Source organism: Falco biarmicus, chromosome 10, assembly GCF_023638135.1.
Source record: "Falco biarmicus isolate bFalBia1 chromosome 10, bFalBia1.pri, whole genome shotgun sequence".
Classification (NCBI taxonomy): domain Eukaryota; kingdom Metazoa; phylum Chordata; class Aves; order Falconiformes; family Falconidae; genus Falco; species Falco biarmicus.
In genome coordinates this window covers 5,717,544-5,742,367 of record NC_079297.1, presented here as the reverse complement: position 1 = coordinate 5,742,367, position 24,824 = coordinate 5,717,544, and the positions used below count along the sequence as shown (strand labels likewise).

General features: G+C 41.3%; 1 protein-coding gene across 2 annotated transcripts in view; it reads left to right on the top strand.

Moving 5' to 3' along the window:
• The first annotated feature begins 13 nt into the window (after positions 1 to 13).
• STK4 (serine/threonine kinase 4) overlaps positions 14 to 24,824 on the top strand; it is a 46,566-nt gene continuing 21,755 nt past the window's right edge. For both annotated transcript variants that reach the window (XM_056354194.1, XM_056354193.1), the window contains exons 1-10: positions 14 to 159; positions 2,604 to 2,684; positions 3,569 to 3,697; positions 5,614 to 5,728; positions 6,253 to 6,417; positions 6,815 to 6,982; positions 7,557 to 7,694; positions 8,370 to 8,498; positions 10,700 to 10,886; positions 23,207 to 23,364. In XM_056354194.1, the coding sequence (XP_056210169.1) occupies positions 128 to 159; positions 2,604 to 2,684; positions 3,569 to 3,697; positions 5,614 to 5,728; positions 6,253 to 6,417; positions 6,815 to 6,982; positions 7,557 to 7,694; positions 8,370 to 8,498; positions 10,700 to 10,886; positions 23,207 to 23,364 (1,302 nt within the window). In that variant the 5' untranslated portion in view covers positions 14 to 127. The remainder of the gene's footprint in view (positions 160 to 2,603; positions 2,685 to 3,568; positions 3,698 to 5,613; positions 5,729 to 6,252; positions 6,418 to 6,814; positions 6,983 to 7,556; positions 7,695 to 8,369; positions 8,499 to 10,699; positions 10,887 to 23,206; positions 23,365 to 24,824) is intronic.

Here is a 24,824-nt window from a genome sequence, read left to right as displayed (position 1 = left end):
CCTCCCGGCCGGGCGCGGGGCGGGCGCTCCCCGCTGACTTCCGGCGGCGGGCGGAAGTGGCTGTGCGGCGGGCTGCCATGGCGGGGTGAGGGAGTGGCCGGCTGAGTGACTGCTGTCCCGCAGCGCCATGGAGACGGTGCAGCTGCGGAACCCGCGCCGGTAAGTGACGGGGGGAGCCCCTGCGGGGGCCGGCCCCGGGTGTGCTGCCGGCGCGTCCTGAGCCTGAGGGGTGCTGGCATGGGGCCTGGCGGGAGCGGCGCGGACGGCTCCGGGGCTCCTGCCCTGCCGCTCCCCGGGGCGCTCCCGGCGCGCGTCGGCCCGGGCAGGCGGGCGGTGGCTGGAGGAGCGTCGGGGCTGCGGGCGGCTGCCGCTTCGCGCCGGGGCGGACCGGGCAGCACCGGTAGGCCCCGCACTGCGGCAGCGCCGAGCCCCGCTGGCGGGGAAACCGCTTAAACTGAAGCATCGGTCGCTGCGGGGGTTCACGCCGGTTTACGGAGCTGTGCTGACCCGTGCTGCTTCAGAGCCCCCGGTAACGCACCGTCCCCTCTCTCTCAGGGCGAGTGCCGCGCAGGTTTGCAGCCTCCCGGTGCCGTGCCCGGGCGCTGCCGCCTGCCTGCTGGGCCCGGTTGAGTGAGGGGTCCCGGTGCCGGCGTCGTCCCGGGCGTGGGCGGCACTGGGACCGCGGTGCGGGGCCGTGGGCGCTATCAGCTCCCCGCAGCCGGTCCCGGGGAGCGCTGCGGCGGCGAGCAAAGGAAGCCGCTGGCTCTGCCCTTCAGTGACATGGCTTTTTTCTTTTTTTGTTAAACAAAACAGCGATGTATGTTCCGTTAAAATAAGCGAGTCTGGCTTTATTCTGTAATTGCTTACGGCCGTGTTTAACTGGAAGGCGATTCAGGTTGGATCTGAGTGACAGCCTGGGTGAGAGTACGGCCGGTATGCCCGTGTGCGGTACCGAGGGAGAGGTTCTGACAGCAGGAGCGGGCCAGTATGATGCAAGCACAGTAGTTGTCTAGTTACTGTGTTTGGGGGTATGAAATGACTTTTTTTATATAGAGACTTTAGGTGTCAACTTAAGCAAGAAGCATCTGCCTCTCGCATCGCCACTTCTTGGGCTGCTTGGAAATGGCAGCTTGTGCGGTTACCGATACATATATTTTTTCCCCCTTTTCTCTTCTTCCCACACCTTCCTCCCTCCACTTTTTTACGAGGACAAGCAATATTCTTTTGGCCAGTGCTTATCTTTGCAGGGAAGCTAGTGACTACTTTCAGTATTTCACCACTTCCTGAGTCGTCTTTATAACATTTCCTTTGCTTCAGGAAGCCATTGTATGTACTCCATGTGTGAGCTGCTCCTCCTGTATGGCTCTTGTACATAAACGTAATAGCCAGGGATCAATGCGTTTGATCTCACTCTGTTTCTGAAGAAATTTGGGAAATAAATTATTTAGTATAGAAATTAATATGCCTGTGGCTGGAGTTGTGATCTTTAGCAGCAGCAGGAAGAGCTTTCAGCAGTAATTTGCAGTTGCAGGTGACCCCACTTGTTTCACTTTAAACACCGCTCGCTGCAAGACCAGTAAGCTCTGAAAACTCGGAGACCAATACGTTTCTGTGTTTGAAAACCTTGTATGAGCTGGTTTGGGGAGTTGGAGGGTTTTTGTTTGGGTGTTTTTCTGTTGTTTTTTATTGTTTCAGATTTTTATTTCATTTTTGTGAAAAGGAAAGAGCACTTATTTATGGGCTATTGGATACTGTTTTTTTGACAGTAAATACTTTGTTTTCAGAACTTTTTTTTTTTATGTCATCCTTAGCTGTTTCAAGAGGTTTCGAACAGATCTCTGGTGTGGTAGAGGTGGACTGAAAGAAATGTGGTTGATCATCTTGTTGCTTTGTGTACAGAATCTCCTTGAAAGTTGTACTTGGGGTGAGAGGGGCTAGGTGAAGGATCACAGTGCATCACATTTCCCTAGGAAGTGTTTCAGCTGTTGGTAGCAATGCATTTAAGAGGAGTGGACCAAACAGCATTAAGATCCTGAAAGAGTCTGGTATCAGTTTCCTTTTCCCCCCATGCACCCCATATCCTCCTGCCACCCCCTCAACAGAATTTTCCTAGTATATGTCCAGGCCCACAGAGTTGAAATCTGATCTTCTGATATTAAAAATGTACAGGTGAGATTGTTATTGCCGCCTCCTTCTGAACGAACATATTCCACACATACGCTAAGGCATCAGGGAAGATGCTGTTCCCTTTTGCCTGGCCTTAGTGCCTATCCTTCCATTCAAGATACTGAACTTTAGCAGCTGTGTTCAATAGCTGCAAGACTGCAGTGCTGCGTTGGAATTTGACCACCAGTGTATAGCTGCTGAGATGAGTTTCCACCAAGAGAAAATGTAGATTTGTGTGCCTGGTCAAATTCTATTCTCTGTAGTTACCTTTGCTATCAGATACTAATAATGTTCAGTTTCCTGGTCAGGTGAAATATACTTACCTCATGCTAAGCCTTGTGTACGTTTAAATGGTGCTATTTATTCTTCTGTTTCAACAAAGCCCAAACTGCGATAAAGTGTTAAATGTAATCGTTTCTCTATTGTTACATACACAGGCAGCTGAAGAAGTTAGATGAAGACAGTTTAACCAAGCAACCTGAGGAAGTATTTGATGTATTAGAGAAGCTTGGAGAAGGGTATGTGTTCTTTTCCACTGTGCCCAATGTATGTTTCTCTAAGAACAGATCTAAGTAATGGCTATATGCTCAGTGGTCTCTGATTTTTCACTTTTGTCATGATCCTGTTACTGCAAAGGTATGTATTGACATAGTGATGGTGTTTGGTTAGTAACAGAATAAAGAATTTATTTCCCAAGAGTATGATATCTCAACTCAAACAGTAGCTCACGGCTCAGCAGTAGGGGTTTTCAACAAACATTGTTGAAAAATGCCAGTCTGGAATTGATAGGGCTGTTTGGGAACTCAAGAGGTTTTGTTAGTTTGTCCATGGTAGTTCATCTTGCAGAAGGTCTGCATGGTGGAAATGAACTACTAATGCATTGTGCCACTTGGTAAGGCAGAGCAGTGTGGGAATGCTCAGCGAGTGACATGTTTGCTTTCTTAAGTAGTTCGTTTGAAAAAGCTGAGTTGTAAATCTGCCTGGCTGCTGTAAGTAAAAAAGCTGGAAATAAAGACAGATAATATCTGACAAGAACAGGCAAAACCCCTCTAACAAGAGCTGTAGTTCTTGCTGATGCTCACCTGGTACTGTGTGCTGGAAGAAGGGAGAATTGTATTTGTTGGATTTGTGTAAAAGGCCATTGCAAAGCTACAGGCAGTGTATTGATGCCCGTAATTTCCAGAGCTCTCCTGTGACAGTCTTGGTGTGCTGTGACTTATTTGTAGTATTATAGCGTTTAGAACTTAGTGGGCTGATTATTTACACTAAAATACAAAACATTGTTAGCAGTAGGATAGTTAATTTTTTACCTGGTGGCTGCACTTGCAAAAAGCAAAACCATAATGTTTGCATTTTTAAAATGTTACTGTATTCAGTGTTTGTTTAATATTTTGTTTCATAGTTCCTATGGCAGTGTGTTCAAAGCCATTCATAAAGAAACGGGTCAAGTTGTTGCAATTAAACAAGTTCCTGTGGAATCTGACCTGCAAGAGATTATAAAGGAAATATCCATAATGCAGCAATGTGACAGGTAAACGTATACTGCAAAACTCATTATTGGTATGCAAAGAAAAGTATTGTCTATGATCTGGCATTTAATCAAATAAAAGCCATGATGTTGCCTTAAATGTTTTTTAAAAGGCTGGACTTGTACGATCAAGTTACCTCATATCAGCTGACTCATGTTAACTGACCATTTGAGTAGTCTTAATCCAAGCAAAGGTAAGACAACAAAAATGTAGCTTGCAACAAGAGAGCATTAAGCTAAGTTGAATAACCTTGCACTTGCTGCCAGCGAAGAGCCAAGCGTGCGAGCAGTGACTGCAGCTCTCCCCACGCGCCGTCACTTGTTGAACAGTGGTAACTTGATTGTGTGCTACAACAGCAGTTCCCATGGCTGAAGGGGCAATGACTTCTAAACAGGTTTTGGTATGGACATAGAAAATTGTTAAAGAGGGGGTTTGTTTGGTTTTAAGGGGCCTGTGGATGAGAGCCACTAACGCATGACTGCTCTTGCATGTGCATAACCTACATGCTGTCATCTGCTTGGGTGGCAGAGTTGTTCTGCCTGTGCAGGTTCTAGTGCGGTGCAAGGCTATCTGCTGATCTGGGCATCCTCAGAATAACTTGCTGGCAGCTCTGTGGGCTGATGGTTGGCTCTCTGGGTTGCCTCTGCATGTTTCTTATGGGAAGAGGTGTTGTAATAACTTGGCTAATAAAGAGCTCATGGGTGTGGAAGACCTCCTGTCAAAGTGTGGTCTAGGCTGAAAGTTTAAAATAGACTAATTTCTTCTGCTGTTATGAATCTAGCGTTAAGAAACACTACTTTGATGGATTTCAGGCATAGAAAACCATTTAAAATAAATTACATTAGCAATATAAAACTATGGTCCCAGTCACTCACTCTACCGCACTTCGCACTCGCTATCTTTAAATGGAGGTGACTGGTAGCAGACAACAAAATGTAACTTGAAAATAATTTCTTTGTGAAAAATCTTATTGTGTAACTTGGAAAGCGTTACTAGGTGTCTCTTAAAAGAAATTAAATATTAACATTGTAAAGCCTAAAATGAGACCTCACAGTTATGAACAGCAGAGGGAGTGAATCACTGGAGCATCGTGGGTTTTGTGCAAGCATTAAGGGACACAGCGTGGTGTGACTGGCTTACTATTTTTATAGTTTTTCATTAGAAAACATTCAGCAGAGGATAGATGAAGTACACTGCTGTTCCTTAGCTCTGTTCCTGTAAAATCAGGGGACAGTCTTTCGGTTCGTTTTCTGCTTTACCTTCTCCAGAGGACAGATGGTTATGCTGACCAATACACTTTACTAGGTCGTTTGTTTTTTGGGGCAGCCAGGTAGCTGACCGTGAGAGACAATCCAAGGTTGTCCTGGGTTCCTAAAATACATTGTGGGTTAAATTGTAGAAACAAGTGGGTGTATGTGGTAGTGGGGGAACATTCCTCTTGATGAACATGATAGCTGTTTTTCAGCAAACTTTGGACCTTATTTAATGTTTCCATGTGGTTGCAAGTGCTCTGCAGGAGCTTTACCACAGACTGCACTGGTTTGTTTCTCATTCCCTTGTCCTGCCTTGTTGCTTGCCACAGCACTGACCTTGTAATCCAGTTCAGGGAGCTAAACCAGACTGAAAGCTAATCTCTCCTTATTTCTGTAGGACAGATTTTCAGACGGTTTAGCTCCCTGAACTGACTTATTGGTGGGTCAGATGAGCACTGCTGTGGGGAAGAGGCTTGGCAGAACTGCAGTAGCCCTGTGCAAGTTCAGACTGTTTTGGAATACTTTTGATCAGGGTTTCAGTCGCACTTCAACTCTGAATTTCTAAAACATACTTAGGGACTCTGCAGTGTATTGTGCTTATTCAGTTACACTGGTTACTGGTATTTGACCCTTGGTTTTCTTCTGCTTTTTTTCACATCTCACAGTCCTCATGTGGTGAAATACTACGGCAGCTATTTTAAGAACACAGACCTGTGGATAGTCATGGAATACTGCGGCGCTGGATCTGTGTCTGACATTATTCGATTACGAAATAAAACTGTACGTTCTTTCTCATTTGAATGTATGAATAGGAAAATACGTGTGTCCAGCAGCGTAAGGATGCTGAGATGTTTGGGTGTAATTCTCACTGTGTTCAATGCCTGATGCAATCACTGGCCGTAACTTGAGATGCAGTCCCTTTGTGCCTCTGGAAATGAAAGTTGATCACATTGATCGAGTTTTGGTTATCTAGATAATGTAATCAGTGGTGCAGACTTCAGTTTGTTGGTTTTCCTGAAAACTCAGACCGATTCTGAATACCAGTCTACTTTGCCTTACTGTGGTTATTGCAGGATAAGAATTAGTAGTTGAGAGAGGGTTATAGTGTGTGAAATATGGTACCTGCGTATACATATGCTGGTTGTAATCTAATTCTACATAATGCTGTAGGTGGCTGACTAATTTCCCATTAGCATGGCAATCTTTAATGAAGGCAATTAAATGCCAATTAATGAATCTCAGGAAAACACAACTGAAACACGATAGTGTTAAGTTTCAGCAGCTGTAACTCTTCTTTTCTTTAGCTCACTGAGGAGGAAATTGCTACTATAGTGCAATCGACACTGAAAGGACTAGAGTACCTGCATTTTATGAGGAAGATACACAGGGACATCAAAGCTGGAAATATATTGCTAAATACAGAGGGACATGCTAAACTTGCAGATTTTGGAGTGGCAGGACAACTTACAGTAAGTAAAACCAAGATGGTTGTGTACGATTCAGTTTAACCTGTGTGCGAGTATGATGTGCTTGTGGAGACTTTAAAAAAATTGTTCTAAACTGTTTTTTAGAACTTTACATCAACAATGAGATGCTAAGCCATCAACAGATTAGAGCAGAGTTTCCTCTTTGGAAGCTGTTATATCTAAGTATTGGTTTGCAATAGCACTTGCTGTTTTCTTCAAGATATTTGTAAATTCTGTAGGCACATTTCAATTCCTTTTTACAGTCCTCCATATCCCAGTCTTGCTGAGTCTAATAATGTGCATGCATGCAAGCGGAAAATAATTGGGGTGATAATTCATTAGCAGACGTTTGTGGCTAATACAGTTGCCATTGTCTGGATTTTTATCATGTTCTTTTTAGGACACCATGGCAAAGCGGAACACAGTTATAGGAACCCCATTTTGGATGGCTCCAGAAGTGATTCAAGAAATTGGGTATAATTGTGTTGCAGACATCTGGTCTCTGGGAATCACTGCAATAGAAATGGCTGAAGGCAAGCCACCGTATGCAGATATTCATCCGATGAGGGTAAGGACTCTGGCCTTTCAAAATTTATTGCTCTGCGGAAAGGATTTGCTATTATAGCTGGCTGAATAACATAGCAACGTGCCATCTTGTTTTTAATTTAGAGTAGATGATTTGTTTTCTGTCAGTTATTTGTACTGTTGATTAAATGAAAAATAGGTCTTGAGAAGGAGAATCAGCATGGGTATGAAAGTCCTGTTCTGTGAAGTCATAGCTGAAGCTCCTTGTATTGGATGTGAAGAAACATATTTTCAGTTGTATTATCCAAAGTGGTTTGTGGTGGTTTTTGGTTTTTTAATGCGAACAGAAATGTTTAAGTGTTAAAAATGGCAGATTCACACATTTTGGGGCACATAATAGTTCAGAAGTGCAGGCACCTGTTGAGGAAAGTCTGATTTCTTGCTACTTGATCCCTCTGAGCAAATTTGTTTGTAATATTGGCACAAAATCTTCAGAAGCAGCAGTCTTAAAATATCACTCATTCTTTAGTACCAGTATATGTTTGAGTGTATTTATGTTGTACTGTTGGAAAGCTTTATATTTTGTTTGGAGATCTGGAATACTTTTCTGTTTTCAGGCAATTTTTATGATTCCTACCAATCCCCCTCCAACATTCCGGAAACCAGAGCTCTGGTCAGACAATTTTATGGACTTTGTAAAACAGTGTCTTGTTAAGAGCCCGGAGCAGCGTGCCACTGCAACACAGCTTCTGCAGGTCTGCCTTTTCTTACAAGAACATAAGCTCTAGAGAAGGCTTGCTAGGGTAGGCAGTGCTACGTGTCTTTTGGTGTTGGTTTCATTTCTTGCTGCTCCTGCTCGCTACAGATTTTACTTTTTAATATCTCATTTTAAAATTTTTACACTCAACTTCATCTTTTCTGTTCTTTTCTAAGAACCAGTCTAACTTCAACTTCCTCTCTTTGTCTTCTCTGGGTGTGTGGTTTTTTTTTTGTTTGTTTGCTTTGCTTTTGAAGGACTTTGGGGGTTTTGTTGTTTTGGTTTGGTTTTGTTTTTTTTACTTTCAAATTTTCACCAGCACTGCCAGGAAACTGCCTCTTAAAACACTAAAAAGCAGAGGCTAAATGAAAGTGGTTGCTCAGAATGGTCTAGGCATGGTGGTGATCTGTGTAATTGGTTCTCAGCAAGAGGCAAGCGGAGCTGTGAGAGGGGAATGAGCCCAAGGTCTGAGAGCAGTAGTGCCTTTGGGGCACGATCGTGTCTGGAGGGTGGGAGATCTTCCTCCTGTGCCAAACAGGAGTGTTGGATTTTAATTTTAGTAGTGTATCAAGTTAAACCTTAATTTTGATTGGAAGTAGGCCATAGTAACAATGTTTTATTGTTATATCTTAGTTTGGATGCAGTGCTTATTTGTTTTTAAAATACTTCTCAGCATCCATTTGTTAAAAGTGCCAAAGGAGTGTCAATTCTGCGAGACTTGATTAATGAAGCAATGGATATCAAGCTGAAACGTCAAGAGGCACAGCAGCGTGAACTAGATCAAGACGATGAGGAAAATTCAGTGAGTATTTAATAGTAACAGTGTACAAAGTTCAAATTCTTGCTCCTTTCATAAAGCTTAGCTGCTTTGTTTTCGGGTTTGAAATATTTTGTCCAATCGCCTGTGGATTTGACTTGGTTGTCAAGTTTTCTACTTTATGACTGCTTAACCTGATGCTTGGTCCCTGCTCAGTCTTTATATTTGAGTGGGATAGCCAGCATGTATGTCTTACTCTTTAGCTTATATAGTGATTGAATAGGTCTACAAAGTAAGGGTTGATATATCCGCAAAAGACTCTTATTTATTTTCCCAGTTGGATTACATTATTTATGCAGTAATGAGAATTTGTCGTTGTAAATTCAGGTCTTAGATTGCTCTCCTGGTATAAAATAATAATATCATCTGTGATGCTCTATAATATAAGTATGTTTTGTTGTTTTACGATTGTTGTGCTTTAGAACCCCCCTTATAGAAACTTTCTACTACACAAGAGCAACCGACAGAAACTTGAGGTGAGGGCATGGCAAGTATTCAGGGGATTGCTGTGAATTTAAGTTTGAGCTCCTTGTTTCAGTGGTTACAGCATGTGAATATGGAAAGCATGTTGAAAGCTGGTTTTTGAGCCTCTGCCTGCTTCAGCCCGAATAAATGAAATGAAAAGGCATTGAATGCCAGTCCTTTTCAGAGGTTAAACTTGAATGGCATGGTCCACAGTATTTATGCTGAAGACATCGCTCATCTAGTTTTCCAGTTTAGGACCATCTGTTTATTCAGTATGGAAGTAACTTTATTGGTCACGTTGCCATGATGTTGACTTTAAGAGTATTGTCTCTACCCTCTCTTCCTCGTTTCTGACTGATCTGGAGTTGCGTTGCTGAGAGATGATGTCTATGGACTTGAATGGTCTCTGTTGGTGTGTGTGTTTTCCCGAAGCTTCTCTACTCTGTGTCTTACTAGCAGTAAAGTGTTCCCAAGCACTTCTCAAGTGCTGTGGAAATTTCTGCTGTAGTCCTTTGTTAAATGATGTGTAGCTGACGAATTTATTATTACTTCTCACCCACTCATCTCCACATAAAATTACTTTTTCTCCATTAAGATTTTGTGTAGTTTTCTCCTCCTCTTGCTATTGGTTTTGAGGTTGGGAAGATTACATAGACGCCCTTGACAGAACAGATAAAATGTGTGGAACACCAGAACATGGGCGGGTGTGCTACTTTCTTTCAATGACATTGAGGTGGAGTATTACAGCTTGATGTGTGAGACCTGTGTTTTCCATCTAACACTAATACAGATCAGTAAGTCCATGATCACATGTAAAGAATTGTGAACTTTGTCCTTACAACAAAACATGAGCGTCTCATCCAAGGTGACATTTCCAAAAAACTGAAGAAACTTTGACCTTGTTCTTCATGAAATCCTAGCCACATACATAGTTAGGGATGAGCATCCCACCTAATGCAACTACCTCTGGCTAATGTAGCTATCTGCCAGGAAGCTGTCCTACCAGAATTTCAGGAGCTTGTGTTTCCCTGCAGTGAGTCTCTTGAGCCTTGAGAGCAATAATTCAAGCTTCTATAATATTAGTACCTGTTTACAGATGGAAGGATAAGAAATAATTTTCATCTGGAAAAAATGACTAGACTTTGACAATTAATTCCTTTTTAAAGATTTGCAAATTTGGTTCATTTTTCTTCAGTGCATCTGAAGTTTATAGCAAGTAAAACTACCTAAATGTTAAAGACAGACTCCTAAAAAAATAGGGTGGTGTTTTTTCTTCAGTGTGCCACATGCACTGCAGACTTAGACCTGTTGCTCTCTAATAACTACTGACCCCTCAGTGCACTGTACCACTAGAGATAGGGGGTTTAGGTCAACTGTTAAAACCGACAGCATGAATAGAAACACAGATGACAGAATGAGTATTATAATCTACTCTTATGGACAGCTCACCAGGTCAGAAATGAGATACAACCTGCATTGAGAAGCTTCTGCTGATTATTTATCTGTTCTCTTATTTATCATGCTGTCAGAAAAGTATGAAGACTTTTCATTACCTGTTTGGAGATGACGGGGGAGAACTATGCATCAAACAAAATGTTGCTTCTATGTGTATTTGTAAAAATCTTTGAATTAGTAAGACTTGCCAGTGTCCTTGAATACAGGCATTCTTCAGGCGACTTCACCACTATCAATAAAAATGTATTTATGGCATCCTTGTACAGGAAGAAGATGAAACGGATTCAGGTACCATGGTGAGGGCGAGTGGAGATGAAACTGGTACCATAAGAGCTGTCAACACGATGAGTGATGGAGCCAACACAATGATAGAACACGATGGCACCTTGGAATCCCAGTTGGGTACAATGGTCATAAACACAGAAGAGGAAGAGGAGGAGGGCACCATGAAAAGTAAGAAAACATCTTTTACTTCTAGAATATTACTTAGGACCTAATGTAGGCTGTGATATTTTTGGTAGCTTGTCATAGCTTTTGGTTGTAGGGAGCTAGAACTCGGGTCGATGCCCTCTGGCAGTGGAGGGGAGGCCCTTTCTAGGTCCTAGTCTGAGGCTGTTCTTTGTAGTCTTGCATTTGGTATAGCTGATGGGTTATGGACAATTTCTGTAAGCTTCTTGTGCTGATTGAATAAGATCTGATTCTAGCTAGTGTGGGGACTTTTGTTGGTTCTCTCCTGTTTTGTCATCTTCACAGAATGTAGGGGAAGGGAGGCTGTGCATAGGGTTAATAAAAAATGTGTTGCTTTAGAAGGTGATCTGGCCGTAACCTGGCATCTGAAAACAGCAAGACTGTTTCAGAGCTGATGCACCAAATCAAGGGCTACATTTGTGAAATGAGAAAGATCTTGTGTGCTTCAAGCACAGCAAGGCACACAGTGGGAAGAGCTAGCATCTCTTCTTTAGTGTTACTTTAATCACTAAGGACAACTGAACAAACTCTCTTGCTGTTCTGAGACATTCAAGTAGAAATGTATTCTGCCCTAAAATAGAGAAGCTTACTAAAACGACAAGCCTTGTCAAAGAATGCAAGTTTTAAAATGATGTGACTTTGATCCCTGATAGTCTGTGGAAGACCTCACAGCTGGAGCTGAAAAAGGGTTAAAAGTCTTTCTTTGAAAGAAGTGGCAGGGAGACCCTCCCTGGAAAAGTATGACTAGAAGGAAAAGAATATTTATTTTTTTTCAGTTATGGATTCTCATAGAAATCTGTTCCCGCTGCTTGGATAGCCTCAACAATATTGAGGCGGAGGTGGTCCTGGCTGACTGGGCTTGCCAGCATGGATGTCTGTTCAAGGACCGAGGAGAGTGCTGAGTGGGGGCTTGGCAGCAGCAAAGTACAACCATCCATAGGCAAGGCTTGTTCTGTTGGCTCTTGTACTGCTTCTGAAGGTTTCCTTGGCCGTCAGATTTTGAACCTTCAGCTATTGCAGGAGATAAAAAAACTACTCAACACATTTTGCAAAACCCTTTTCTCAGGAATTTCCACGTTGAAATATTCCATGTGGGGGCCCTCTAGAGCTTGTGCAAAGATCCTGCTCTTGAGAGTGACGTTTCAGCAGAACCCGTTTAAGTTTTCTGAACTTTGGCAAACACTGATTCAGCACATTAAAAAAGAGGTGTCAGCCCATGTAGCAGCTTGTGGCAACAAAGAAAGTGGTGTAACAGCATCAGGGTTTGAGGATCAAGCTCTAGGAAGGACATAGATGCTTAGAGTAGCTTAAAGGTGCACAAAGATTGGGAGATGTTAACAGCCTTAAATAAACATAGTGAAGTTGCAGTTTCTTTACAGACAGGCAATGCTGTTAGTTTCTCACCATCAGCGTGTATTGTTCCATTTAACGATTCACAATAACGAGTTTTATTGCCTGCGATGCTCCTGTACTGGCTACCAAAGGTGTGCGCAAGTAAAGCGCCTTATTGGTCTGTCTTCTTGGGTTTAACATGCTTATCTTCTCACCAGCCTTTTAAGATTGCAGCGCTTGTAACTCAAAAGCATCTAATGCTCTCTGCAGAGTAGTGTACGGGGGTTTGAGGAGGTGCCTTTGACCACCTCTGCCTTGCAGGGCCACGGTCGAGCGGAATCAGTTAGGAGGGTATAGCAGGGTCTTTGATACCGCGTGGTATCTAACCTCGAGAGGGAGCTCCACGTCAAGCTCTGAGAGCTCTGGGTCTGTGACTAGAAAGTCGAGTTTTCATTTTACCCCCTCCTTAGACTTCAGACTTCTTAACAGCGCTGTTCTTGGCTGCTGCTGGCTACCAGTGCCTGAAGCTGTGCGTGCGGCACAAGTGCCTGAGCAGCTCTGCCTTCTGGAGGAAGCATTTGGGGGTCCTGGTGCAAGTGATGGGTGGCACTGGTACCACTTCCGTGTCAACGGGTTTCCCACAGTGGTGTCTGATGAAACCCAGCTGCACTCAGTGTTCTCTGCTGCACCTTGTGCTGCATTTTAATAACTTGCACCTTGATTCCAAGGCATCTGACATTAATGAAAATCTTTGTACCAGACTAAAACAATTTTTCCTTAACACCTTATTCTTATTCTTCTCCTTCCCCAGTAGCATAATTCTGAAATTCTGGCTGCTGCACAGAGCAGTTCTGTGATTGTTTCTTGGACGTACTGCAAGGCAGCGTCTTTGAGCAGCTTGCCCTTCATGTGCATTGCCCATAGCTCCATTTTTCAGTTTGCCATTTCCATATTCATGTTCTCATAACATTCAGTTAAATTGATTTAACTGTAAAGCTCATCAGCCAGCTACAGAACTCTCTGGAGGGAGTTCTTTTTGTAATCTTAAATATAAATGTATTATTGCTGTTTGGAAACCACGGAGTTTGAAAAAGCTTCATTGATTCATATGTTTAAAGACATCTATATTTCACTTGGCAGCTTGTGTTATGACTCACAATAAAACCTGGTTTAAGTCAATAAAAAAGTTCTGGTTTTTCTTGGATGGCATTGTAGAATTTAGCTTCCCGAGGTGTCTTGGGCTTTTTAACTGCAATCTTCTGAGCTTGTGTTCTAGCTGTTCCTCCTACTTTAAAAAAAAAACAAACAAAAAAACCAAACCAAAAACCCTGTCTCTTCACCAGTTCTTGGTTTGGTTTTATTTCTTTTTAATGTAAAAAATGTTTATAGGACATTGAAATATGATTCTTTAGATAAGATTGTGTCAGGAATCTCTAGCAAACAAGTTCCAGTAGCCTTGAAAGTGATTTCAATTCATGACTTTTCAGGCTCAGAGGAAAAGTGTTCTTAAATTATAGGGTTTTACATAGTGGGGCAAGTTTTGGTTTGTAGTCAATTGAGCTATAATTCTGTTTGCTTAAATTCTTTCATTTGCTTGGCTTTTTTCTGGGCACTGAATATAAATACTCAAGCAGCATTAAAAATGTCACTGTGACATTCTGTTACACATTTCGAAAGCACTGAAGTGATTGCCTGAAACCACAGATACTAAATTGTGCTGCAACACATTTTACTTATAAATCGATTGCTATCATTACTTACGGATTGCAGTTAAACTATTCCAAGAAAACTTTGGAAGTAGCTGAAGAACTATAGATGAACAATGCTTTGTAATAACAGACATTTCCATTGGGCTTGAGAGCTGGAATAACTTTTGAACCCTTAATATGTCTAAAATCTTTTCTTCAAATTTTCTATGGGAGAATATATAGTGGTGCTAAACAGTGCAGCATTTTTTACTGGGGGTTTTTGTGGGGTTGGGTGGGTTTTTTTTTGCTTTTTCTATTTTATTTGTTATAGGTCCTTAGTGGAAACTTGGCATGAATTTGTCCTTTGATTTAAAGAGTGGAACATAATCTTATAATAAAGCAGATAAACATATTGCCTTCCTTGGACACTGCAATATGATCAGATCCAAGTGAAATAGAATCTAGTTTGTCTAGTACTAAAATCTGTCCTGTTTTCTATTTTAAAGTGCCTCTTGCTTGTTTAAGCACCAGATAAAATGACACTGGAGAATGTAGAACTACCAACACTGGTGTGAGTTTTTTGGGTTGAGATGAATGAGGGATCTGGATGTGGTGGAAGAATTGTGGGTGTGGGATTTGTGTTAATGCAGCATGTAGTCAGTAGAGCATCTGGTGCAGAGGTCAACCAGAAGCCCTAATAATTCTGTTGCCTCTACTTTGATAATGTAATGTGCAGGTAAAAATTCTTAATAGTTTGTGAGTGTTTAAAATAAAAAATTCTAGGCTTCATTCTTATAATACTGTTAGGGTGGTTTGGGTTTTCTCATGGCTTTGCCGTGCCCGTGCTGCTAAGCATGGTTGTGGCCTTTTAAAAAGATGTTTTCCCTATTGAGGGTAGATTGGGTTTCATTAGTAAATTAAATGAGCTAAGATGCAAACTTGGCAATTTCCTATTAGAAAAATGATTCAGACTAAGCTTGTTAGTCTTGGTGGCTTTGTGACACATCCCACGGGTGACACTTAAACCTAAACCAGAGAAGTATTGCTGCCAAGACTTGGGGAAACTTTTTTCTGTGCTAATTAACCTGTGATTTTTCATGCAAAGCAATGACTGTAAAAGCTGTAACGTGAACAGCAGGATGAATATGGATGGCGGAAGGTTTATGTGATTGGACTAGTATAATAATTGAATAAAGTATTACTAGTATGAAGCTGAGGTAGCCATAGGTGGTGTAATATCAGATGTTATCCCCAAAAAAATGCAAATACATGTTATCCAAAGAGCCGATGCAGGTACTGTCAATAATAGCTCCACGTCTTGTCAGGATTTATGTTAGTGTGCGTCAAATACATTTGCTGCGTTTTGCCTCTGATTTTCTCCGTGGATGATGGCTCTTTGTAGTTGCTTCCCACTAGTCAGCGTTATTAATGTCCAGTGGTACAGTTCTGTGCTTAAAATAAATTGGTCCATTTAGCCATGATCAGACCATAAAACACACATTGTTATGCATTTAAATAACGCACTGTTTATAGAAACACATGCATTGATTAAATTGTTCTTGAACGGTAGGAATCACTGTACTGCCACTCTTGAGGTGCAGAGAATACAAATCTTCCCAGATAAGTCTTCCAGCTGTGTTACTTTTTGACTTTTAATAGCAACTTTGCTGGCAAATTTGACATAAACAGCGGCCAGCACAGTGTGTTTAAGAAAGTCAAGTTGTGCAGACATGCAGACGGTATTTTTGAGCAACGGGAGGAGTTGTATGTGCTGGCATTTTGTTGTGGAGTTTTCGCTGTAGGTTTTGGTTTTTCTGTTTGAATAGTGGCTCTGGACCCCAGAGCGGCGTGCTAGCAACCGAAACAGTGGTTCTGCGTAGACTGAAGCATGAAGAAGAGTTAAGTCTGGGATCTAAGTTGGATGCTTGTCTGCCTTTGGTTGTCCTGAGTATTTGACAAAGCTTTAACGCTAAGACAAAGTTAATCATCTGTTAATATTTATCTTTTCAGAGATACTGAAATTGGAGAAAGAGGTGTATGTGTTTAACACAGCTATTCCAAAGCACACCTGCGTTTGTGATGGTGGGGGATTGAAAGTAGGGGGATTTTTTTCTTTGGACAGAAGCATTGTCTTGAGGAAGATGGGACGTATATAGCTAGCAGAGTCCTGAATAGCATACAGGAGGCAATAATATGCTTCAGGAGACTTAAGCAAGAGACAGAGGAGTAGTAAATCACTTAGTAAGTATATCTCTGTCCCATATGCATGCATATATTTGCCTATACAGGCAAACTAACCTATTTGTCTCTTCTAAGAATAAATACACTTCCTGTTCAATCAGAATAAAACCTGGAGAAAACTTTGCTCCCGAGCAGGAATGAAAACTCTATAAACTCTTTAAATTCCTTAATTGCAGAAGTTTAAAGTGGATTTGTTTTTACCAGCAGATTTTCAGGCTTCAGGAAAGAAATATTCATTGCCATGTTGTTTTCTGTTTTCCCCAGACAAGCAAATGAGTTTACAGGTTGTGAATAAAATGTTATTTTATTACGTTAACAAATGCTTACTTGGCTATATGCCATTTGGGGGGCCTGATCTGTTACGCACAGTATGCTGGACCTGAAGACTGCATCCCTGTTGATGTGGTGGTTTCTTGTTAAGGTTCATCAGAACCTGAGTTGGATGAGGCAGGACGTGGAATGAAGTTCTTTCTTGATGCTCTTTCACATCTCGCTGCCTGTGTTACACACTGTGGTTGCTGGACTAAATAATTTATGTAATTACATGAAAGACAGAAGGTGTCCAATGAAAATTTGCAATGGAAGAAAGCTGCTGTATATTCATAATCTTTTCTGTTTTTTCAAGTAGAAGAGAGCCAAAAGGAGGTAACTTGGTCTTAAACAACTTTAATTACTGTGAGGATTTCCTCCTCTTTTCAGAAAGGGTCCTTGATTACATATACTGCAGCTTTGGATGAGTGCTGGTACTCTTCTCTTCAGGTGGCTTTCATGCCTTATATTCGTTAAAAGAGATTAATTAGAATACCTAGTGTTGATCTTTATGGTCATTTAGGAGCTCCTTCTTCATAGCAGGACCTGTCAGGTATGTTCTGCTTTGATTTAGTTTGAGATAGGCTGTAATTATGGGAAGGCTTTTCCTCATAAGTTTCAATGGATAGGAAGTGTTATGTGGTCTGCTTTTAATATGAGGAAATCTCAGCTAGTGTTGCCATGGGGTGAATTCATTAATGATGGAGCACTTTTTGCTCTGGTTGAATAAATTGGCATCTCTCTGCTCTGCTGCATAAAATGACTCAGTCCTGTTCATATTGTACAAATTATGCTGTCCAGCTGCTAAAGTTCATCTGTGATCTCTAAGAAATGGCCTGAAGCAAATAAAACTGCAATTCGATTTGAAATTTAATATTAATGAAGTGTTGCTTGCACATAATCATCAGGCGCTGTTTTCTGTCTCCGAAGTGTGTGTGCGTTTTCAGTCTTAAAGTTACATTAATTCAATCGGAAGCAGCCAGAAGCTTACTGAGACTGCCAGGGACTGAGCCTGTTATGTGAGAAGTCAGTGAGATCTATGCTTATGTGGACCACTAAAGTGAAAGATGACATTGGCTATAAGAACTTCCTTTTTTAAAAAAAAAAAAAAAAAAAGAAAAAGAAAAAAAGGAGAAGGTGAACACCATTTGAACGTGGGAGAGCTGAGGCTTGCTCAAGAACAAGTGGTGTAGTCTGGCTACCCGTAAACTTCAGGCTGGAACTGAGTGGGTTTATAACTCCAGGAGAACAGCAAGGACAAAGCAAAGCAATTTGCTTTACAATGGATCTTGATCCCTCTGTGAAAGGGACTATATAATCTTGTATATGGTAGCTGGAGGCTGTGCTGCTTGTCCCAGGGGATCCTTTCTGGCACCGTGTCTGACTAAAGGCAGCCATAGCTCTGCTCTCTTTAAAGTTAATGTGTGTGCTCTTCACCGCATCTCTGCAGAGCTGTTTTGAGCTCCTGTGCACAGGCGTGCAGCTTTCTGAGCTTGGTGCAGGGCATTCACGATACTTTCCTAGCACAAAATGTTTAAAACTTAAAAAATTTTGGTTCTGTTGCTCCTGATGCCTCATCCTCACAAAACAAGTACTCTCCAGAGCCGAGGCCAGCTGTATTTCTAAAGATTGCAGCCTCCTGATATCTTGACAAATACACGTAAGTGTACCAAATATCGCAGCTTAGTTTGATATTGCTAATGTCGTAATTGATCACTTCATTGTCGTTGATTTACATTACCTGCTTTGTAGATTAATTTGTAATACCATCTCCTGACAGTTCCCAGCCACAACTCTAGCTCTGATTTTTGTGATACAAGGGGGAAATCTCACTTGTGGCTTCAAGAATAGGTATTTTAAGCATTAACTGTATAAACTGACTTGAGTAAAGAGCACACAAAATGTGCTCCTGAGGTTATCTTTCTCTTATGACAAGCTTTGTGACCCTGGAATAGTCACCCTAGGTAGATAATAGCAATCTCTTTCAAGAGCAAAGAATAATAAAATGAGGATTTTTCTGCTGTCAAGTTTGAGAAGAATAATTTTAGAGAAAAGCAGCAATTCTAGTTTCATTACTCAGCAAGCTTTTTCAGATAGATAGGAAGACTTCGTAAATCTCACTTTCCTTTTGAAGGCATCCTTTGAAGCTCATGAGCTTCTCAAAATTTTCAATTGAGAGCTAATTTGACAAAGTTAACAAAATGAGTGCTTTGATTTCTGGGACTAGATGATACTGACTGATCTGGTTTCATGGATATTCTTTACTGCTGGGGAAAAAAAAGAGTAAATCTTTTGCTGGTTTAATTGACTGTGTTGTTTCTTCTTTATCATTCTACTTTCTCTGCAGCATCGTAGGGAAATACAAATGGCTTGAAGGCTCTCCACGTTATCCTTTGTCATCTTTTGCTTGATTTAAGGCGGTGTTCTCTGCCTTTGGACCCACCAGTTTCTCATCTTTTTGTGTTCTCACGTCCAGCAGTACATGGTGGTATACTTTTCTAAACATGACTTTATGCCAGGCAGTGCTTGTGAGTTTTCTGCAGAGGGCTTCTGCTTTTGGCTGCGTGGCCGGCTGAACGCCGAGCAGTCCTCCCGGTGCCTGCGGTTCTGCACAGCTAGCCCAAACCTGCGATTCTGCAGTCAGCTGGACTGGCTCCAGTAGAGCTGTAGTGTTCCATTTGTGTAATTAATACAGCTCCTAAAAGATGAATGTGTATCTAAATGGTAGACTGTTAATGGCTCTGGGGAGCTCTCACGGCTCATCCTTATAAGCAACTCTTTAGGTTCCAAAATAAATGCGTGGTGAAGCCTTTCTTGTCATCGCAGGGTGACCTTTTTATAAAAGGCTCTTCTCTGCCACAGTTGTGATCTCACTTTCTGTCAAATGTTCATATTTTAGTCTAACCCTGTAAAAGTAGGAAGTTAAATGCTTTTTGGCACTGACACGTTCAGTGCAGTGTCATCTTTCAGCAGCATCTGCTTCTGCAAATAGCAGTAATCGATTTTTGTCTTCAGCTGCCTGTTATCGAAATCTTAAAGATATAGCAGTATGTAGGATTTTTTTGTTGAATTAAAAGCAGATCATCTTTGGAAAGATGACGCTGCTGTTAAGTGCCAAGATTGATGAAAAGAAATCCAGTTGTGCTGGAATGATAATTGATTTGGTGTAATGTCTTTCTGTCTCTAGGAGTGTTTCTGTCTGTCTTGCTGCACATACACCCCTACTGAGATTATAGCAGCAACTAAAATTTCAGACATCTTAGATCTGTTTTCTGGCTATTTTTCATTTTATATTATCTTTTTTCCCCATTTTTTGTTTGTCGGTTAGCAATCTCCGTTTTACTCACTTTAAAAAAACCAACCAACACTAAATAAAGATGTAGCGTTACGTGTTGATGTGTAGAAATGTAGTAAAATTGGTGACTAATTGTCACGTGCATTGGAAAGGCCTGAGGTGACTGCAGGGTTGGAGGTGTCTGACGGTGGGTGTGAAGACTGTGAGTTGCAGAAGTGCTTGGCTTGGCAGGGACCTCGGGAGGTCATCGGTCCTGTTCCCTGTGCGATGTCAGGTGTGATTGCTTAGGGCTGTGCATAGTTGCTGCAGCCCTGGTATAAGCAAACAGTCTTTTTTCTTTTAAGAAAAAAGGTAGAAATGAACAGAATAAGCCAATGTCAATGGAGTGAAACGCTTGCTTTCAAAGTTTCCTGTACTACGAATAACTGTTTTCAAAACACAGAATACAAGCTTGATTTAGATTTTAACTTTTTTCCCTAGGAAGCCTGCATTCCTGACACCTAGGCTGGCTGTCAGTAAGCTGCGTATAGTAGCCTAGGTAGTTGTGAATCTCTCTCTACAAAATTTGTTGGTGTTAAACATTGCCATGATCCTCCTTCTTCAAACAGGCTAGGCTGCAGCAGAATACAAGGGGTGTATTTACTTCATTCTAAATAAATGTTTGATCGCTTAGCAGTAATTGGATTGCTATTGTATTTCAGTAATTATTCCCAACAGCAAATCTGTTCTCTGCTTTGCAGACGTGTTCCCTAACTGACCTTCACGCAGCCTGTCTGAAGGTGTCTGTCTTGATCTAAGCCTGTACAATGATGGCTTTTGTGGTTTTTTTTAAAAAGGGGAACTACTGCCAGGGGTAGAATAATTTGTCTTTGCTCCAGTTGTCATGGTGCAAAAGTATAAGCACTTCAGTTCACGCTTGAGCTTTTAGCTGACCCTGGAGAGGCAGTACGATGCAGTGGTTTTTGCAAAGGCATCGTGACATTTCAGGCTGTATAGAACCACACTTCTCTCAGTATCACAACACAGATATCCTGCCAAGATCTCTCATACTTCGTGGAAATTTTTTCTGTGTGTAATAGGTCTATAGACAAATAACTTCCTGAATTACCTCATAGCTGACCAAGGTAGTCATGCTCTTGTCTCAAGTTCAGACAGTTTGCCAGGCAAGTTCTGGATCACTAGATGGCAATTTTACGTGCAAGAATAATATTTGGTGATTAAATCTTAATGGGTTCTCACAATAGCTAGTACTTTTTCAAGAGGAAAGCAACACTGAGTATCCTTGGTGAGAATTTTCTTGTGATAGCCTGCCTTCTGTACAAACTCTTCGGGGAGAGTCTGCATTACGCAGACCCCACAAACCTATCAAAGGGTGGCTCCATCTCCTGTGTGCTTGTCTGAAGCTCTAAACCTTTGGTTGATTGCCTGCCTGACAGATTATATTTCTTTCAAATGTATGGCATTCAACAGTGAACTTACTTTCACAGCCCAGACTTAGGTTATTCTGAAGCCATTTGCTGTTAACTGTAGTCCTAATCCTGCTTTCTGAAAATGATGATTTCTGTTTTGTCTAAAACATGTGTTTCAAGTATGAGTAGCGTACTCCAGTGTCTAGAGAACCATATTTTATCAGAATAAAAACATTTTACTAGGTATTGTTACAGCGCTTACTTCCGTTATGCTCACAGGTTTTTGTGAAGCATTTTATCATGAAGAGCAGCACAACGGCATTAAGCTGTGAGTCGTCCTTAGCTGCGTTTGTAGCTTCATGTTCTTGTGGTGCAGCCTGTTCGAGTGTGTTTGCTGTGCCAACCTGCCTCTTCATTTAGATGGAGACTCTTCACAAGATACTAGCTGCTCTGTAACTCCCAGGACAGGCCAGTTCTTAGTGTGAGTAGCCTGGGCAGCATCTGATGCTGTGCCAGTTGCACTAGTAAAGCAGTCTTCCTCTGGAGATGCTGAAAGTCTTTTGGTCTTGACTTGCTGTGGAGTTAAATTTTGAGTTTTCTTTCTGTGTTGGCTTTTATGCTGTCTGTGCTAGGAATCGATATTTTCATCCTCTAGCTTTTCATCACTTCCTTCCCTATTGCACTGTCATCACCCTACAGCTGAAGCTGCCTTCTGTTCATGGAGCCACCTCCTTCCTCTCCAAAAGGACTAGGGATCTGCTTGGATCTGGGGACTTGTGACTCTGCGTTTCTCCCTTCAGTGATGGAAACCCGTTTCCCGAATGGATTGCTAGATTTATTTGTACGTAATGGTACTTAAATCACATGAGCAGGGATTCAGATGGTGTGGTGGCTAAAGAAGAAAGGATACGTTAGTGCTCACATCCCTAATCCCACCCGCTACCCAATGTATCTGGGCTCCCTGTGAGTGTGTAGTTTTTACTAGCTCATTGCTCTTAATGGATCAGCAGCGTTCTTGTTGTTGTTCTAACTTCTGCTTGTTCTAAAGAATAATTTAGACCAGTGAGAATAATGTGAATCTAGTTGCTCTCAGGCTTCTCTTGGCCATATCCTTTCTTCTCCCGTGAGTATGGGTGAACTCTTTTTTTTTTTTTTTTTTTTTTTTTTTTTTTTTTTTTATTAAGAGTAGTTCTCAGGAGGCTTATGAGACCTGCTCTTCAAAATAAAAGTATTCATATTTAGGGGATTATTTTGACGTCTCTGTTTCTCTTTGTACCCTTGCCCATTCCTTATTACCCCAAGTTCCTTAAGCGCAGTCTAGAAGTGAATGTTTACTCTATATATGTGGCTTATTTGAGTAATCCGCTAAGAATGTGTGTTCAGAGGAATTAACTTAAAAAAAGAAGACTAGGGCAGTAAACTTGAAAACTTACTGTTTGTAAAAAGAAAAAAAGAAGCTTTGCAAATTAATCCTGTATACCCAAGAAGTGTAGAACATGACTACTTCTACCCAAGGCAAGTTCTGTGATATTTGTGTGGTAGACGTCTTTGAAAGCCTCGCTTTTGTACTATTCTATTCATATATATATAAAGATGAGTTTCTGCTTCTAAAACAACGCCGTTTCATTTTGGAATTTGGCATATTTTGCAGTGTGTGCAGCCTGGCTGGGATGAAAAAACCCAACCTCTCTAGTTGGTAGCTGTTTGGTTCTAGTATTCAGTGCATGAAGCTCAGTTACCTGGTAGCGTGCTTTGATGGATGGATTGCAGGTCTAGAGGCCAAGGCCTCCAGCATTGTAATCACTTGTGTGGTGGGCTTTAAGCTTCCCTTCTCCAGTTTTCTCACTGGACAGTCAGTTTTATGATTGAAAAGCTACTGAAAAAATAGTACTTCAGCAAGTACTTTAGCAGTACTATGTGATTTAGTGTGTACTAAAAAATTGAAATCACTTTTGGGCATGATGTAAGGCTATATAACTGAAAATACATTTTTTCAAAACAACTGTTCTTTTTTATTTTTAATGTTTCCAGGGAGGGATGAAACGATGCAGCCAGCCAAACCATCATTCCTTGAATATTTTGAGCAGAAGGAAAAGGAGAATCAAATCAATAGCTTTGGGAAGAATGTATCTGGCCAGACAAAAAATTCATCTGATTGGAAGGTACCACAGGATGGAGACTACGAATTTGTAAGTCTATACTTTGAAATTCAATCAATGTGATAATCTTTAAAAGTTTTAGTCAGAGCTGCTATAAGATTATTTCTTGTTTTGACAGACTAATGGAAACTTGAGGAGATTCTAATTGCTAATGCATTTGAATGGGGCATTTTGAAAAACTCATTTGCTTTAGGTATTTCTCAGTAATCATAACCAGTCATTATCTGTATACTTGTTTAAAAGCAAACAAAAGAATAAAAAAGCCTGAGGATATGCAGGGTACAAGCTATCTTACTTTACTTCCTTATTATGCATTTAAAATAAAAAAATAGAATTCCAGGTGGCAGTTGGAAAATGCAAATTCTGAATGAGTAGTGTTTGGCAAGGAACAGTGTTAGAACCATTGAATTTCCTTGTTTTGCTCAAGCTTAGGCACTGGGTTTTGTTTTATTATATAAATATCAAGCTTGTCTTAATTTCTCTTTCAAATCCTCAATTTCGGGTCCTAACTAATGTTTACATGCTCAGAATTTTCAGGAACTTTTCAGAAGTTCAAAGTAAGATCTATGATTTATAAATTTGATCTAGTTTTTTTTGTGAGGATGGAAAATTTCTGGTTTGAGTACAAAATGCCAGAAGATGCATGCTCTGCTGAACACTGTGTCCTCGGCTGTATTTTCTTTTAATGATACTTCACTGCAAGCACTTTTTGCTTGAAGTGTGTTGTACGCCCTTCCGACGTCTGCTCGTGTTGCCCGTGGTTCAGGTTGTCACGCTGCGTTCGGCAGTTGGTGAGATTCACTCCACCTTCACAAAGCAGTGTGGAAAGCGAAATCCCTCTGCTGGTCACGACTCGAGGAGATGCTTTACTTGAAGGCTGGAATAATAGCTGGAGCCTTTCGTTCTCTTTGTACAGATTGTATAGACTGCTGCTGTTACATGTATTTTGTTGTCTTTGCTGTTGCATCTCAGATTTTCTTATTTAGGCTGGAAAGGGTGGCTAGCTGAAGGGACCTGCTGCATATCCCCTCTTGTAGCCCTTTGTACTTATGTTTAGCCTGAAGGCTTGAAGTCATTGCATGACCTGCAAGCTGTCTGTGTAGAGTCAGATACTCGGTTTATCTTCTTCACCTTACATACGGTAACTTAATTTAATGATAAACAATTATTTTTCAATGTGTGGCCTTTCCCAGGAAAGATGCACTAGTTTGGAGTGTCTTAGAAGTTTTTTGTAGCCTGCAGAAGATGGCCCAAAGGGAAGTTTGCTGTAATCATTTTACTTTCTAATTTGGTTGATAACAAGTTTAGCAATTACCCTTATTTCCCCTGAGTAGGATGTATTCCACTCTGCATACAGTGAGCTGTAGGTGCAGGCTAGACCCAGCAAGCAGCACAGACAGCATGGATGAGGAAAGGTCAGTGCCATTCCAGTACCTACAAATATTTTTAGAATGTGCAAAGCAACTGTTTGACATGCACGTGATCTTGTT